The sequence below is a fragment of the Muntiacus reevesi genome, chromosome 4 (genome assembly GCF_963930625.1).
Source record: "Muntiacus reevesi chromosome 4, mMunRee1.1, whole genome shotgun sequence".
Taxonomy (NCBI): Eukaryota; Metazoa; Chordata; class Mammalia; order Artiodactyla; family Cervidae; genus Muntiacus; species Muntiacus reevesi.
The window spans coordinates 170,963,446-170,981,163 of NC_089252.1; the positions used below are offsets into that span (position 1 = coordinate 170,963,446).

The 17,718-nt window shown below is 54.1% G+C and overlaps 1 protein-coding gene and 1 non-coding gene across 6 annotated transcripts in view; one reads left to right on the forward strand and one right to left on the reverse strand.

Annotated features, from left to right (window-relative positions):
* RNF41 (ring finger protein 41) overlaps positions 1–9,799 on the forward strand; it is a 28,546-nt gene extending 18,747 nt beyond the window's left edge. For 3 of the 5 annotated variants that reach the window (XM_065934909.1, XM_065934908.1, XM_065934907.1), the window contains 6 exons: positions 46–158; positions 272–382; positions 3,465–3,736; positions 4,372–4,507; positions 7,597–7,700; positions 8,466–9,799. In XM_065934909.1, coding sequence (XP_065790981.1) covers positions 69–158; positions 272–382; positions 3,465–3,736; positions 4,372–4,507; positions 7,597–7,700; positions 8,466–8,817 — 1,065 coding nt within the window. In that variant the 5' untranslated portion in view covers positions 46–68 and the 3' untranslated portion in view covers positions 8,818–9,799. The remainder of the gene's footprint in view (positions 1–45; positions 159–271; positions 383–3,464; positions 3,737–4,371; positions 4,508–7,596; positions 7,701–8,465) is intronic. The other 2 variants (XM_065934911.1, XM_065934910.1) reach the window with 1 other exon arrangement.
* A 7,681-nt stretch (positions 9,800–17,480) lies between these two features.
* On the reverse strand, positions 17,481–17,562 carry TRNAS-CGA (transfer RNA serine (anticodon CGA)). The gene has a single exon. It is a non-coding gene; the product is annotated as a tRNA-Ser (tRNA).
* Between the last annotated feature and the right edge of the window lie 156 nt (positions 17,563–17,718).

Here is a 17,718-nt window from a genome sequence, read left to right on the forward strand (position 1 = left end):
GTATTCTTCTGAACTGGCCTCTTTTCCCTCTGTTGTTCCTTCCAGGACCTGGGTTTCAGTGATGAGACATGGGGTATGATGTAACCCGTTTCCAGGGGGATGTTGACGAAGACCTTATCTGTCCTATCTGCAGTGGAGTCTTGGAGGAGCCAGTTCAGGTGAGTTGGGTTGACGGCAGGTTTGGTGAGACAGCAGAAAACATTCACAGAAATGGGGCCAACGGGGAAGTCCCTGCTCAGGCTGCCGCTCCCCGCACTCCTGACACACGCAGACCGGAGGCTGGGGGCCCAGGAGCCAGGCGGCGACGCCGGGAATGGGGCCGTCCAGGGGCCGCCCAGAGCGGACGCCGCGGAAGTGCAGTCGGTTCCGGTTTTCTTCCGAGGTGAGCTTTTCATGCGTCGGATGGCCAGCTGTTTGTCCTCTTGACGGTAGCCTGGCAGCTGCTTTTTCTCTTCAGGGGCTCTAACTAGGTTCCACCTTCCTTTCCATGACTGAACTTCTGGATTCTCCTAGTAAGTTCTCTCTAAATTTTCTTGATGCAGTGTTTCAGGTTATCAGCCTGCTGCTGCTGCTAAGTCGCCTCAGTCGTGTCCGACGCTGTGCGACCCCATAGACGGCAGCCCACCAGGCTCCCCCGTCCCTGGGGTTCTCCAGGCAAGAACACTGGAGTGGGCTGCCATCGCCTTCTCCTATCAGCCTGAGGGCCTGCCTCCTGTTTAACATGGGAAGTGGGGAACTGTGTGAACTGACCTAGTTTCTTCCTGGGATTTTTTGGGGAAAACAGTTTTTAATGCAGCCATGTACTCGGCATTGTGATGTGAAAGCTGCAACCTTTACTAGGTCATTTCTTTACCAGCTTTGAGAGACCAAAGATAATTGTGTCTCCCTGGGGCAAGTGTGGAGCTCGTGACTGGTTACCAGGCAAGTACAGTGAACGAGGTGAATTCTCAACAGCTGTGTTCATGGACATCATTCTGCGCGGTCCTTATTGCCTATGCTCTGTAGATACCAGTTAATCCTCTGCCGCTCCTCTGGCTGGGTGGAGACAATTCCGTGTTCCAGACCCAGACACCAGTCACGGGGGGCTGGTGGCCCTTCCCCCACCCACTGCTTCCGCCTCTCCCTGAGGCTCCCCTGATTCTCGGGGTTTATTCTTGCTCTCCAGCTGTCAGCTACCCAAAGGGACACAGATGACGGAACTGGATGAAACTCCGAATGCACCCCAGGGCCCTGGCCCTGCCCCTGCAGCCTGCTGCCAGGTGGCACCCGGGGTGGAGAACTCCGCTGCCGGGGCGGGAGACGTAAGAGGTGCAGGTTCGATCCCTGGGCCGGGAAGATCCCCTGGAGAGGCAAATGGTAGCCCACCCCAGTGTTCCCGTCCTGGGAAATCCCGTGGACGCAGAGGAGCCTGGTGGGCTGCAGTCCATAGGGCTGCAAAGACTCAGACATGACTGAAGCGACTTCGCACGCATGCATGCCTTCGGAAGCAGACTGGCTGGGTGTGGAGCAGCCTCCATTGTGATGTCACAAGGTCACAGGGTGTGCCAGCTTCCCCTCCAGCCTGGCAGCGCCCTGTCTGTTTTCTGGCTCCGTCCTTTGACGTGAGTCACACGTGGAGAAATCAGTGGCAGTTAGTGACTGTCTGAGGCAGAACATCCTTCCCCACCCACTCAGGCTTCACATTCTGAGGAGCAAGCCTGGTTAATAGACGCATTTCCAAGGACAGAAAGCTTCTGCTAGGGATGCTGATTTCCCTACATCATTTTTTAAAAAATAGATAATAGATAATAAATTCATATGGTTTAGAAATCAAAACAGTAGAAAAAGATGTATGGTGAAAAGTCTTAATTCATCTTTGTCCCAGTCCACCTAATCCTCTCATCGACAGCCGTTTCTATTAATTTGCCATCCTTCCAGTGTGTGTGTGGGCAGATACAAGCACGTCTGAATGTACACATATGTTTGCCTACCTTTCTTATACAAAGCTAGCACCTTCTGTATATCTGTGCAGGGGTGGCAAGTTTAGATAGGTCATGAAAGAAGTTCAGCTGAGCCGAGATCTGAATGATAAGGGGCCAGTAAAGGGCAGCAGCAAAAGCAAGAGACAGGAATGAGCAGGGCGGGACGAGGAACAGCGAGAAAGCCAGACAGGCCTGAAGTCCGTGCTGGGAGCACGGTGTGAGGAGAGGCACAGGGCCAGATCGAACAGAACTTTTAAGTCCTGGGCAGGAGTTTGGACTTATTGTAGGTGTAATGGAAACCACTGTAAAATTTTAAGCAGGTGAGGAATATGATTCAGTTTGCATTTCTAAACGATCACTCCAGGTGCCGAATGTAGGATGGACTCTAAAGGGGCAAGGTAGAAGTGGGAAGACCAGTTGGAAGACGTGATAACTTAGATGAGAGGTGACCGCTGGAACTGGGTTAGTGGTAGTACAGATGGAGAAAAGTGGACACACTTAGGATTTTTCTGGAGATAGGGTCTAAGATTTTGAAAAGAATCAAAACATTATGTCTTTCAGTGAAAAATAAAAATGTACTGACAGTTGGATTAATGATATTGATAATGACTTCTTTTCTTATGAAGCCTTTGTATGTTACAATCTGTGAGCATTTTGAAGGCAGAAACTGCCTTACCTTTTTTTAACTTAACCACGTGGCAAAATGTTTGGCTCATAAAAAGCACCTGAATCATTCATCCATTCATCAACATCTAGTAGGTGCCCGCTCTGCCTGTCCCATGATGGAGGCCAGAGAATCCTCTCACTTTGCCAAAGCAGGAAGTCGGCTGAACTGTGATCTTTATGAAACTGAAGAGAATGCGATTCTACAAAGTCTCGACCTGTTTTGGAGTGTAGGCATTGTTCCTTGGGACTCAGGGCAGCACCTCAGGCTGGGCCTTATAAGAGCTTGGGGGAGCTCCATGGTGGTCTACTGGTTAGGCATTCGGCACTTTGACCGTTGTGGCACGATTTCAGTCCTTGACTGGGGAACTGAGGTCTCGCAGCCGAAAATAATGAACTTCTGCCAGTTAGTGTCTGCCCCCCTCCCCCCAACTCATCTCTCAGGAGATACCAAATTCTGTCCTGTCTATAAATACCTGTCCTGATTGACCTAGACTGGAAAGATCTCACCCTCCTGGATTTCTTTGGCAATTACTGTGTCTGTAATCCAGTTGGCATTTAATAATTGACCACCGCACGCCTCTCTCTCACTGTCCTGGAATGTTATTTATAGTTCTTCTTGTTATGTAACTTTTTACTTGTCTTACGTCACAATCCACTTGGAATCTTGAGCCCAGGAAGCATGTCTGAAGCCCTGCCCGTCGCAGATCTCACCGCTGCCGTGACCCCAGGGACCTCTGGCCCCGGGAGCCGCGGCGGCTCGATGGGCTCTGCAGAGTTTCCGCCCCCGGCTCCTAGCTCCGGCTAATTCTGTGTCCTTTTCGCCCTGCGGCCTCCCAGGCGCCTCACTGCGAGCATGCCTTCTGCAACGCCTGCATCACCCAGTGGTTCTCTCAGCAGCAGACGTGTCCGGTGGACCGGAGCGTGGTGACGGTCGCCCACCTGCGCCCCGTGCCCCGGATCATGCGGAACATGCTGTCCAAGCTGCAGATCGCCTGCGACAACGCTGTGTTCGGCTGCAGTGCTATTGTCCGGCTTGACAACCTCATGTCTCACCTCAGTGACTGTGAGCACAACCCCAAACGGCCTGTGACCTGCGAGCAGGGCTGCGGGTAAGGGTCCCGCCTTTCTGCCGCCCGCAGAGGTCTGTGGGCCTCCCGCTCCCTGCCGGAGGGCTCCTGTGTGCACAGGCCTGGCGTCCCTGGCTCCCTGCTCCAGGGTCCGTTTCGGGCTGCTTTCCGAGCTGCGGTCTTGGTGCTCTTGCTTTAATAAGAGAAGGGAGCCGGCGGTTCAGCGGTCTCTGCGAGACCACTAAAGACTGGTTTACGTCCCTCCTCCTCTGTCCAGGATGACTTCTGTCAGATTCACTGCTCTAATTTCCAGGCCTCTCATGTTACCTCTGGTCCGATTTTGTCTTTCTTTGGGGTATGAAATATATGATTAAATACTGATAGCTGGCGCTTTGAATCTAGGGCTTCTCAGAAGGAATGAGTCCACAGGCAGAGTCTGTAGGAGGAACGCAGAGCCATGTGGGAGATAAAACACTGTCCCGGAGGAGGAAGGAGACAAAAGGGGTGTGGGGTGGGGGCGCTGGGGAGAAGGAAGTGAAGGCGAGAAACAAGAGGATGTTAGAGGCGAGTGAATGTTAGTAATTCCCGGTAGAAAAGGCCCTCTCAGCCCTCACCTGCCTGCGCCCACGTGTCTCACCGAACGCTCCTGTGTGTGCTTTTCCCGCCCTGGCTGGCAGCCTGGAGATGCCCAAAGATGAGCTGCCCAACCACAACTGCATCAAGCACCTGCGCTCAGTGGTGCAGCAGCAGCAGACGCGGATCGCGGAGCTGGAGAAGGCCTCGGCGGAGCACAGGCACCAGCTGGCGGAGCAGGTGGGGCCGGGGCCGCGGTGTGCCCGCGGGGGACGGGCGGGGTGTGAGCGCGGGGAGCAGGGTGTGCCCGCGGGTGATGGGCGGCGTGTGAGTGCGGGGAGCAGCGTGTGCCCGCGGGTGACGGGCGGGGTGTGAGCGCGGGGAGCAGGGTGTGCCCGCGGGTGACGGGCGGGTGTGAGTGCGGGGAGCAGCGTGTGCCCGCGGGTGACGGGCGGGTGTGAGTGCGGGGAGCAGCGTGTGCCCGCGGGTGACGGGCGGGTGTGAGCCGCGGGGAGCAGGGTGTGCCCGCGGGGGACGGGCGGGTGTGAGTGCGGGGAGCAGCGTGTGCCCGCGGGTGACGGGCGGGTGTGAGTGCGGGGAGCAGCGTGTGCCCGCGGGTGACGGGCGGGGTGTGAGCGCGGGGAACAGCGTGTGCCCGCGGGTGACGGGCGGGGTGTGAGCGCGGGGAACAGCGTGTGCCCGCGGGTGACGGGCGGGGTGTGAGTGCGGGGAGCAAGGAGTGTGTGCCCGCGGGTGACGGGCGGCGTGTGAGTGCGGGGAGCGTGTGCCCGCGGGTGACGGGCGGGGTGTGAGCTGCTGGGAGCACGGAGCGTGTGCCCGCGGGTGACGGGCGGGGTGTGAGCGCGGGGAACAGCGTGTGCCCGCGGGTGACGGGCGGGGTGTGAGTGCGGGGAGCAGCGTGTGCCCGCGGGTGACGGGCGGGTGTGAGCCGCGGGGAGCAGGGTGTGCCCGCGGGGGACGGGCGGGTGTGAGTGCGGGGAGCAGCGTGTGCCCGCGGGTGACGGGCGGGGTGTGAGCGCGGGGAACAGCGTGTGCCCGCGGGTGACGGGCGGGTGTGAGTGCGGGGAGCAGCGTGTGCCCGCGGGTGACGGGCGGGTGTGAGTGCAGGGAGCAGCGTGTGCCCGCGGGTGACGGGCGGGTGTGAGTGCGGGGAGCAGCGTGTGCCCGCGGGTGACGGGCGGGGTGTGAGTGCGGGGAGCAGTGTGTGCCCGCGGGTGACGGGCGGGGTGTGAGCGCGGGGAACAGCGTGTGCCCGCGGGTGACGGGCGGGTGTGAGTGCGGGGAGCAGCGTGTGCCCGCGGGTGACGGGCGGGTGTGAGTGCAGGGAGCAGCGTGTGCCCGCGGGTGACGGGCGGGTGTGAGTGCGGGGAGCAGCGTGTGCCCGCGGGTGACGGGCGGGGTGTGAGTGCGGGGAGCAGCGTGTGCCCGCGGGTGACGGGCGGGGTGTGAGCGCGGGGAACAGCGTGTGCCCGCGGGTGACGGGCGGGTGTGAGTGCGGGGAGCAGCGTGTGCCCGCGGGTGACGGGCGGGTGTGAGTGCAGGGAGCAGCGTGTGCCCGCGGGTGACGGGCGGGTGTGAGTGCGGGGAGCAGCGTGTGCCCGCGGGTGACGGGCGGGTGTGAGTGCGGGGAGCAGCGTGTGCCCGCGGGTGACGGGCGGGGTGTGAGTGCGGGGAGCAGTGTGTGCCCGCGGGTGACGGGCGGGGTGTGAGCGCGGGGAACAGCGTGTGCCTGCGGGTGACGGGCGGGTGTGAGTGCGGGGAGCAGCGTGTGCCCGCGGGTGACGGGCGGGTGTGAGTGCGGGGAGCAGTGTGTGCCCGCGGGTGACGGGCGGGGTGTGAGCGCGGGGAACAGCGTGTGCCTGCGGGTGACGGGCGGGTGTGAGTGCGGGGAGCAGCGTGTGCCCGCGGGTGACGGGCGGGGTGTGAGTGCGGGGAGCAGCGTGTGCCTGCGGGTGACGGGCGGGTGTGAGTGCGGGGAACAGCGTGTGCCCGCGGGTGACGGGCGGGGTGTGAGTGCGGGGAGCAGGGAGCGTGTGCCCGCGGGTGACGGGCGGGGTGTGAGTGCGGGGAGCAGCGTGTGCCCGCGGGTGACGGGCGGGTGTGAGTGCGGGGAGCGCGGGGCGTGTGCCCGCGGGTGACGGGCGGGTGTGAGTGCGGGGAGCAGTGTGTGCCCGCGGGTGACGGGCGGGGTGTGAGTGCGGGGAGCAGTGTGTGCCCGCGGGTGACGGGCGGGGTGTGAGTGCGGGGAGCGCGGGGCGTGTGCCCGCGGGTGACGGGCGGGTGTGAGTGCGGGGAGCAGCGTGTGCCCGCGGGTGACGGGCGGGGTGTGAGTGCGGGGAGCAGTGTGTGCCCGCGGGTGACGGGCGGGGTGTGAGCGCGGGGAACAGCGTGTGCCTGCGGGTGACGGGCGGGTGTGAGTGCGGGGAACAGCGTGTGCCCGCGGGTGACGGGCGGGGTGTGAGTGCGGGGAGCAGGGAGCGTGTGCCCGCGGGTGACGGGCGGGGTGTGAGTGCGGGGAGCAGCGTGTGCCCGCGGGTGACGGGCGGGTGTGAGTGCGGGGAGCGCGGGGCGTGTGCCCGCGGGTGACGGGCGGGTGTGAGTGCGGGGAGCAGTGTGTGCCCGCGGGTGACGGGCGGGGTGTGAGTGCGGGGAGCAGTGTGTGCCCGCGGGTGACGGGCGGGGTGTGAGTGCGGGGAGCGCGGGGCGTGTGCCCGCGGGTGACGGGCGGGTGTGAGTGCGGGGAGCAGGGTGTGCCCGCGGGTGACGGGCGGGGTGTGAGTGCGGGGAGCAGTGTGTGCCCGCGGGTGACGGGCGGGGTGTGAGTGCGGGGGGCACGGGGCGTGTGCCCGCGGGTGACGGGCGGGTGTGAGTGCGGGGAGCAGTGTGTGCCCGCGGGTGACGGGCGGGGTGTGAGTGCGGGGGGCACGGGGCGTGTGCCCACGGGTGACGGGCGGGGTGTGAGTGCGGGGAGCAGCGTGTGCCCACGGGTGACGGGCCGGGTGTGAGCCGCAGGCCTGGGCGCCTGGTCAGCGGGCACCCTACCCGTGCACAACAGCGAATCAGACGGGAGCTCTCCTCGCTCCTCACTATCCCATCAGTGACATTCATTTATTCACTGTTTATCAAACGCTTTCCCTTGAAGACACTCCGCTAAGCCCTGGGGGTGCAGCTGGGGCTGATGCAGTCGAACCCCTGTCCTCATGAAGCTTCCCGTCTGGTTGTGCCTCACACCTCTGGGTTTCCTTCGTCTTGTCTTTCATCTGTTGTCTGTCTTAACCATTTTCCCTTCTTCCCCTTCCCTCCAACAGAAGCGAGACATTCAGCTGCTCAAGGCATACATGCGTGCAATTCGCAGTGTCAATCCCAACCTTCAGAACCTGGAAGAGACCATTGAGTACAACGAGATTCTAGAGTGAGTGTCGTTCGGGATGTGGAGTCACGCGTTCCTGTCCTGGCCGTGAGCCCTGCCGAGAGGAGAGCGGGGCGCGGCGGAGGGGCAGGAGAGGGCTGCGCTGGGGCCGCCGCTCCTCAGATGCTGGGATGAGGAGCACGAGGTGGAGGAGAGGGGCTCACCTTCAGCCCCAGCAGAGAATCTCATATTTTTGGGGGGTGGATGGAAGGGTAAGCTTACCCAAGAGTTCGGTGGGGACCCACATGCACAAAATCCTGTGTTAAAAGAGAAAATATTGTCCCTGTCTTCGGGGAGTTTACAGTTCAGAGAAGAGTGAAAAAATCCAGGAAAGTAATCTAAAATGTGGCAAAAACAAGTGAAGTCTAAGATCCCGTTCCGTTCTGGAGTTCTGCATGGTTCGCAGACCAAGCGGAGTCAGCCTGTACCGCGCCGCACGGCACACAGAACAGACGAATGATCGCTTCGTTCGGTATTCACTTTTGTCGAGTACTTACTACCTGCCAGGCACCATGTGCTAGGTATTGGAATTTTCAGGAGAAACAACAGGAAGCCTACACTTGTGGGCTTTAATCTGGTGAGAAACACGTGGTAACACTCAGATGGGACCAACTAGGGAAAACCTGGGGTTTCTGAACCAATGATGGAAGGAAGGAGGAATCGAGTTAGGCTGAGCGCAGAGCAGGCAGTCGTTCCTATTAGGAGAAAAGCCCAGTGCAGAGCAAGGGGCTGACCCTCACTGACCACCTCCCACTCCCCCCCACACAGGTGGGTGAACTCCCTGCAGCCTGCACGAGTGACCCGCTGGGGCGGCATGATCTCCACCCCGGACGCTGTGCTCCAGGCTGTCATCAAGCGCTCCCTGGTGGAGAGTGGCTGTCCTGCCTCCATCGTCAACGAGCTGATCGAAAACGCCCACGAGCGGAGCTGGCCGCAGGGTCTGGCCACGCTAGAGACGAGACAGATGAACCGGCGTTACTATGAGAACTACGTGGCGAAGCGCATCCCCGGCAAGCAGGCCGTTGTCGTGATGGCCTGTGAGAACCAGCACATGGGCGACGACATGGTGCAGGAGCCAGGGCTTGTCATGATCTTTGCGCACGGCGTGGAGGAGATCTAGATCGTGACGGCTCCCTGCAAGAGATGGAGACTGGAGATCCTGTCCCTCCAGCAGCAGGGCCCCAAGTCCTCCCCCCTTTCCTTCATGGCGTGGCTTACGCTGGAGCCACACGTGTCCCAGCTCTGCCACCACTGAAGGGGCCCGCAGGGCGCTCTGCTCAGCCTTTCAGGTGGGAAACCCAGATTCCCTCCTTTTGTCTAATTTCTTCCCCCAAGATGTCTGTAAATCTTCCACCTGGTTGGGAAAGTCCCCATCTCTATTTCTGTTTTCTGCCTAGGGTCCCTGGTTCCAGATACTTTCAGAAAGCACAAAGATACTCATTTTCGATAGAGGGTCAGGATGGAACAAGGGATCGCTAACTGCTCCCCTCCTCCAAAACCTGGGGATCCAGATGAGACAGGTCTGTTGACTCTGAACAGTGTTTAGAGGGCAGCTGTGGGGAGCAGACATCCTGAAGAAATGGCAGACAGGAACCCGAAGCCTAGACGTAAACAATGAGGCCAGCAGGCCATCGCTGGTGGCCCTTGAGGGAAGGCTGGACCTCGGCGCCAAGCAATACCCCCAGGCCACTTCAAGGTGTGGGCTCCTGCCGGGCCTGTGGCGTAGAGTGGGGGATGCCGAATATTTTCAGATGAGCTCTTCTTTCCTACACTTTCTCACGGTTAGGCACGACAGGGCTGGGGGTGAGGGGTTAGTCTCCTGGGGAGAATGTGCTCAGCAAGAAGTGGGTTGCTGGCTTCTGCTGCAGGCGGGTGGGTGCTGCCTCTGTGGCACGGGCCACACTCGCCCCCTAGACCCCTCACCAGCCCTGCGATTGTAACTAGTTATTTTGATAACCTTCTTTGGCCATTGTTGTTTGTTTATATTTCACTCTTTCCCTCCCACTTTTTTTTTTTAAGAAAGGCCTGATTATGGCCACCCCACTTTTCTAGCCCAGCCACATTGTTGGCAATTTAATTTATTTACTTTTTTTTTTTTTTTTTTTTTTAAAGAAAGGAAAAAGAAAAAAAAATTAACAAAACAGAAAACTTTTCTTTTGCTGTTCCTGTTGTGGGGATTTTTGGATAGGGTGGGACAGGGCTGGGGTCTTTTATATTTTTCATTTTCAGCACAACCTTTGGCTTTAATATAGGAAGGGCCATGGGAGCCCCTGGCTGAACTGAAGCCTGCCCCAAGCCTCCATAACCCGTCTAGGATGAGGCGCTTCCTCTATTCCAGTGATGGATGTGACCGTCCAGCATCACTGACTGTGCCCTGGAGAGCTGTGCTCCCAGCCTCTCCAGGGTCTCGTGGGTTTAATTAAACTCTGGATTTAATTTTGAAGGAATCCTACCTGCCACCAGCCCTACCCCAACACCCAGTTTCCTTGGAGATACACAGCTGGGTTCTAAGCTTCACCAGGCAAGATGGGATGGCGGCACCCTCACTGAGTACAGGCAGTGCTGCCTGACCCACGCCCCTGCGGCTTCAGCTGCATTTCAAGCTGCCCGGTGACCCGCTAAGAGAAGGGGAGGGACCGTGGGTGTGATTATCTTAATATGCGGGTGAGAGCGGGGCTAGAGGAAGCTCTATCCCAGGCCCGCCTGCTGTAGGCCTGGGTGGTTGGGTCATGGCTCCACTGGGGCTGGGGGAGGAGAGGGACGCAGCTTGAAGGGGGTGAGGGACAGTCGTGTGTTCCAGCTCCGGGACGTTGTGCTCAGGAATTTGAAAACGCTGCTATACTTAGTCTGGTTACGACATTTCTTCCGCTCCGTCTGCCCCGCCTGCCTCACCCAGGCCCACACCCTCCTGCCGTCACCTTCGATGGAGCCAGGAAGCTCGGTTCGGCTTCCCTGCCCTTTGCACTAGTGTCTCCGCAGGCTGCTGGTTGTGTTTCCCATGTGCTGTTTCATGGTGTCGACTGCACTAATAATAAATCTTTTACTCAGCTCTCTCCATTCGTAGTTCACATCACTCCCCTCCTGGAGGTTCTCCTCCGCTTTGGCCTTTCTCTACCGTAATTCCCTGACTTTCCCTGCGCTGTAGCCGACTCTTGTCTCTGAGCTGACCTCTGTCTGGAAGGGGTGCACCCTCCTGGCCCTCCCCTCCCGCCTCCTGTTCTGTGGCGCTGAAGCACTCGCTAGTGTCTGAACTGTGTAATTTTCAGAGTTTTCCTTTGCTCCAAATCCATGTCTTCCCAAGGTGCTCTGGGATTTGGGGACACTTTCTGTAGACGATACGCAAGTACCTTTCCCCTTGTCCCACAAACACCTTTGCTTTGGAATCTGGGATTCCATGGCAGGCAGAGAAACCTCCACCTAACCAAACAAAGTAAACATGAGGAAGGGAGCCTGGAACAGCTGTACCTGCTGTGGTTGTCAAACCCGACAAGCCCTTCCATAGGCATTTGCTGCCACTTTCTCCCTGTCATGAGAAAAAATATCTGTTACCATAGTAGTGTCTTTTAAAGTCGTTGAGCAGTTACTGTGCACCTAATATGAATCTAAGGGCACTCCAGACGCTTTCGAGGGGCAAAACGCCAGCCTAAGGACAAGCCTGTGCCCCCTGACTGGGCTGCACTCTTAGGCACAGGATCTGAGTCGGAGACGCCGACGCCACATCGCGGTAGAGGCCACAGGTGGCAACACACGTGCTCTAGTGAGGCCGCTGGGCTTTTTAAGCTTCCTTAAAGTTACGTTTAGAACCTGCTGCCCGTTCTTTTGAATGTCATGAATGCTGCCAGATCTTTTAGGGTAGGCCTGGCTTTTGGAATCAATGCTCACTGAGTGTCTATTCTGCAAGAAAGCTAGGCTGGGGCTGGTGGTTCATATAGCAAAGTGGCACCTACCTTCACAGAAGCTACTCCCCAGTGGAGATAAATGTTTATAATCAGTTCAGTTCAGTTGCTCAGTCATGTCCAACTCTGCAACCCCATGGACTGCAGCATGCCAGGCTTCCCCCAGCTCCATCACCAACTCCTGGAGCTTGCTCAAATTCATGTCCATCGAGTTGGTGATGCCATCCAACCATCTCATCCTCTGTTGTCCCCTTCTCCTTCTGCTTTCAATCTTTCCCAGCATCAGAGTACATGCTGCTGCTGCTAAATCACTTCAGTCGTGTCTGACTCTGTGCGACCCCACAGACGGCAGCCCGCCAGGCTCCCCTGTCCCTGGGATTCTCCAGGCAAGAACACTGGAGTGGGTTGCCATTTCCTTCTCCAATATCCAAGTATATAAGACATCATAAATGTGGGAAGTGGATCTTGCCACACGCAGTATGTAAGTAGAGTGAAGATAAAGCCATGGGTTCCAGGAAAGACTTTTCCGGGAGACGTGGTATCTCATTCTACATCAGAGGTTGGGACGTGGTATCTTGTTCTAGATCAGAGGTTGGCAAACTACAACTTGTAGTTACTGCTATACAAGAATAGGCATCCAACACTGCTCCTATGATTTTTTAAAAAACTTGTGGACATCCTAATGTTTATGCTAAATGTCACAACTTTTAAATGTTGGCTCAATTTTTTTTCATGTAGGCCAAAAAAAAACATGGTTCACCAGAGTTTGCAACCTCTGTTTTAGGCTGAAATAATAGCATGAATAAAAATAATTGGAAGTGAAGGATATGTTGAAGAAGGAAGAATGTGATCTGAAGCATAAAGTTTGTTGAAAGAAGTAATGGAAGACAAAATAATTTGGGGCTGATTTCTGGAAAGCTTTGATATGGTAGGGAATTTGGACGTTAGTTTTACAGATAAGTTCTTGAGAAGTGCCTTGCAATTCATGGTTCTAGTGATGATAGAAAAACAATGAAAATTGGATGACAACATTAGTAAGCTTTGCAGTAATTCACATGAGAGGATTAGAGCTTGAAAATAGACCAAGAAAGAGGACAGAGGAGGGGAGAAAAATCAACAGGTAACTGACCTTGGTAACTGACTGGATTCACTCAGCCAAAATTTATAGCATAAGTGTCAAGTGCCAGACGGGGTTCTGGGCATTTGAGATATACAAATAATTGTATATTCGTTGAAAGGAATTTCAAGCTTGGGTGACATACACTTGAACAAACAATGGGAAATACAGAATAGCATACTGCTAATATGTAAGTTTAATGCAATGGGACAACGAGGAGGAAAAGGGTCAACTCCCTACCCTATCCTGGTGGGATGCAGGAGGGAAGGCTTCCCAAGAATCACTGGACCTGAGTTCCAAATAGGGTCAGATATTGGCAGTGACGAAAGGGACTAACAGCCAGATTGAGCATGTATTGTGAGTCATGAGCTAAATGTTAAGCCTCTAGTCATCCCAGCAGTTTTATAAAAAGACATTATTATCATCATCACTTTCTATGTGGGGAAACAGACAAAGTTCATGTAGCTAATAATCAGAACTGGGGGACTTCCCTGGCAGTCCAGTGGTTAAGAATTGGCCTTCCAATGCAGGGGGCATGGGTTCAATCCCTGGTCAGGGAACTAAAAGCCCACATGCTGTGGGTTGTGGCCAAATTTCTTTTTTAAAATAATAATAATCAGAACTTGGATTTGAACCCAGAATTCATTCCAGAGCCTGAGTTGTTAACCAGTGCACATAAAAAGGGGCACTTAACTAAAGATGAGTCACAGATAAAGACTGAGGTTTCTAGTCTGTGAGTGAGAGGACATGTCATTAACCTGAACAGCGAGGAGAAGAGGATGAGCAGGTTTCTTTCTTTTTCTTTTTTTGAGCAGGTTTCAAGGATGAAGTAATGAGCTCATTTGGGGAAAAATGGGTTGGAAGTGCTTCCCCATAGAAGGGGGTTGGCTAGAAAATAGAAATGTGGGTCTACAGCTTAAGAGCAAGAAGTTAGGGTTAAAGATGTGGATTTGGGAATTATCAAGAAATTCCAGGAATGATAGCAGCCACTAAAGGAGAGAACAGAAGGCTAAGAATTTGACCTTAGGGAATTCCAGAAGTAATCTGGAACAAAATCTGGAAAACAAGATGCATGATAAAGGTGGCTGATGCTTCAGCTTTTTTTTTTAAGTAATTTTGAAGTAATCAGTCATTTAAATGTGGCTCGTAAACTAGCCATGAAGGAGCTCCAGAAATGTTTTGTGCAATGATAGCATTCCTGAAATAAGTACAGGTTGAGATCATTTCTGCTCGGGTCCTCTAATGATTTGCTTTACTGGATAAACTACAGAGATCCAAGCCTCGTAACATCTGGAACAAGTTGACAAATTGGAAGGAGATAAGTTCCTGCATGTTTGATTTCCCCACATTAGCTTTTTAGTCACATAAAAGCAAATTTGATTAAGATCTAAGAATCTGCAGCTTAAAAAAAAAATCAGTATAGGGCAGAATTAACTAGTCATTGGTTTTAAGGTGAGAAGCCAGATGGAACTTCACGAGAGAAAGAAGGAATGAGGCTGTGACTTAAGAGACATCAGCCCATTTAGATTGGGGCTATCTTACTGGAAGGACACAAGGACTGAAAAAACGGGTGATTTAGGCAGGGCATGTTGATAACAGGAGAATGTGTTTGAACAGATGGGGCACTGAAATTCCTAGATGAGATTAATAAGATGAAAGCAGTGTTTCAGAGATTTTTAAACGTGGTGAAAGTGGGGCACCTAGAAGCCACTGTGACAAAGCGTGAAACATGATACGATGGAATGATGGGTATGGCAGAAAAGAAAATGTCTGATAATTCTTAAGGTTGGAAACTAGATAGGACTGAGAGAATAGTATTAACAAATGAAAAAAGCTGAAAACGTGATTCAGGGAAGGGAAAAGTTTTGTTTTAGGTGACATTAGGTCAGCCATGCAGACATATAGGCAGCTAGAGATATGGGGCTTCCCTGGTTGCTCAGCAGTAAAGAATCTGCCTGTGTAGCAGGAGATGCAGGTTCAATTCCCAGGTTGGGAAGACCCCTAGAGAAGGAAATGGCAACCACGCCAGTCTTCTTGCCTGGGAAATCCCATGGACAGAGGAGCCTGGCGGGCTACAGTCCTTGGGGTCGCAAAAGAGTCAGACATAACTCAGCGAGTAAACAACAAGGCAGCTTGAGCTATAGGACCGTGGTGTGGCTAAAATTCATACTCCCTGGCTTGGGAGGAGGAGAAGAGCAAAGCTTTCGTAGAACTTCACAGAAGAAGGGAGAAAATGAGATGGAGAAATAGTGTCTAAGAGAAAAGCAAGAATGTACAATGTCTCTCAAGCCCAGTAAGAAATCAACGGCTTCAAACATAGCGAAGTTTTCTACCACAAGGTATTAAAGATAGCATGGAGCTAGAGGCAGAGGGTATATATTTAAAAACAGAAAAAAAGTAGAAAACAACATGGTGATTTGGAAGTGTCAAGTGAAGGTATTGTTTTGTTTGTCCTGGATTAACGAGGGACTGAATGAGCAGAGTAGGAGAATTTTAATTTGTTATGAAAGGCTATTCATGGAAGGTTCTCAAGGAGGTTGAAATGAGTGGGGCTTGCAAGCCTAGGTGCAGAAGGTAACTTCAGAGCAGAAAAGCAAGGCCAAATATTGAATCAGAAACTAAAGAATGCCAGTGGGTAGAATATAATAAATATGTAAGAATAGTGAGAAAGGGGGCTTGATTATGAAACACAAAGAAAAACGGAAGGATAGAAAGGTAAGATTTGCTGGGATGGAAGGGTGAAGAAATTGTGATGGGCAATGGGGATGGTAAAATTTTGAAATTCTCTCTTGTGCATAACAGTTCAAAAGTCTTGGCCTCTCACCTCCAACACTACAAGGGAAGCATTTGAGAATGAAAAGTAGTATCTCAAGTACCAAACAATCTCAAACAGCTTATTCTGGATCCAGATCCTCCATTTTGTAAACCATGAGGCCGCCTTCTCCTCACAACACAGTTGTCTGCTGCCCTCTACTGGTCAATTTTGGTCTCAGGTCTTCAGATAATTGAATCAGAGTAGGCGCAAAAGCAGGATTTGGTAGCAAGTCCAGTATAGAACCTATTAGATGATATTCAGTCAGTACATTTTTGTTTTTTAAATCACATCTATGTCTAAGGCCTAATAGAGGAGGTACAAAAAAGAATAAAAATTTTAAAAAAAAGAATAAAATACACAGTCTTAACTCTCAAGAAACTCTCATGCAGTCCAGTCTGAGTGAAGATTAAAATATGTACACGTTAAAAAAAAATCCACATACTCAAAAAGATTTTTTTGGAGTGGCTTAAATGTGCCAAGAGTGTATATTCTACAAGGGAAGAAAGATTTCACATAGTAAGATAAGGGAATAGGATATGTGAGTGACGAGTGGTTAGAGAAGACTTCCCAGAAGAGCCAATATTTAATGCAGACTGAGCAGAAAGTGAGGATGAGAGATGACTTCAGGCAGAGGAGAGCATGAACACAAATACCCTACCAGGAACTAAGAGAATGCCAGTGGATGAAACGTAGTGAAGACGAAAGAGAAGGGGGAAGGAAAAAGGGGCCCTGACAGGGTTGAGGTCCCTGGCTACAGTGTGGGTGCTTTAAGCATCAGTTTGGACAGATGCACAATGTAGATGCGTTACAGATGTCAACCATGCAGGCTCCAGCCTGCACTCAGTCCGGAGAAAAGTAGACACAGTTGAGACTATTTAGGAGGCAGAATAAATATAACTCATTTTATTTTAGTTAAATTTTGCAGAAGCACGTAAAAGGAACGGCCTTGCATACAACCTAGTGGATGGTAGTGGTGGGCTGCGAGGTTCTAGCTGTTGTAATCAAGAACCTCAAAGAGCAGGTAGAGGCATGCAGGATGGAAAGTATGGGGGACAGTGGTGGGTGGGGGGAGGCAGTGGCCAGGAAAAACAGCATAAACGGAAAAAGCGGCATGAGAATGACAGGAAGGTGGGAAAGTCCAAAATACAGACGTGTGAAAACTCCAGGAATCACCTTTGAATCCCTGCCCTCTGGGGAATCTTCTTGGAGATGTGGCTGTGCAGGAAATCAAATACAAAGAGAACATCCTCCAGAAGAATCCTAGACATTCCCCCCAGCGAGAAACTGCGAAGAGGAAGGACCGGCTGAGGGGAGCGCAGGAGGGCCGGAGAAGCATCACCGCCCCAGCAGGAACTCGGAACGCGGAGCATTTAGAACGCTGCCGGGCACAGAAGAAGCACTCGGTGAAGAGTGAGTTATCCGCACACGCTGGCTCCAGCCAGATGGGCAGCGTTGATGTTTCAGCAGATTACTCCCCACGAGCCCCGAGATCCCCGAGAGGGCACCTCGGGGAACCCCCGAGGACGCCTCGCCTCCAGCATCTGCCCGGTTCAGAGGCCCACAAGCTGTGAGGTCCGGGCGTTAGATTCCGAGCTGCCCTCTGTATCCGGAAACTCCAGTTCTGACTATTAAATGCGCAGCTGGCGTTCACATTCCCGAACAAACCTTAACCCTTCCTGAACCAAACCCTTTGCCACGGCCTCCCGAAAGAAGGAGCCAAGGCGTGCCGCAGCCCGGCTTGCAAACCTGCAGAGTTCTCTAAGCGCGCCGCATCCTCGCAGCCAACGCAGCTGGCTGTGCACCATAAACGCTTCTCGGGGTCACCCTCGGCCCCCTGCTTCCCCCAGATCAGGGGTGCGACCTTCTGGCTTCCGAGTCCGATACAGAAAGGGAAGGGACACGTGGGAGGCAAGAGGTTTCCTTCACACACACCCTGCAGGGGGGAAAAAAGCGGCCGTCACGAACAGGATTCGAACCTGTGCGGGGAAACCCCATTGGATTTCGAGTCCAACGCCTTAACCACTCGGCCACCGTGACTTCCAAGACCGCCCTGGCCCGAGCACTTAGAGAAAGGGTCCGCAGGGCGACCCGAGCGGGCGCTGAGAACGGGGAGCGGGGCCGGGCCAAACGCACAGCCCGTGGCCTCCTCACACGCCGCTCCTCACCTCTGCCTCCTCGCCGCTCCGCGGGAGA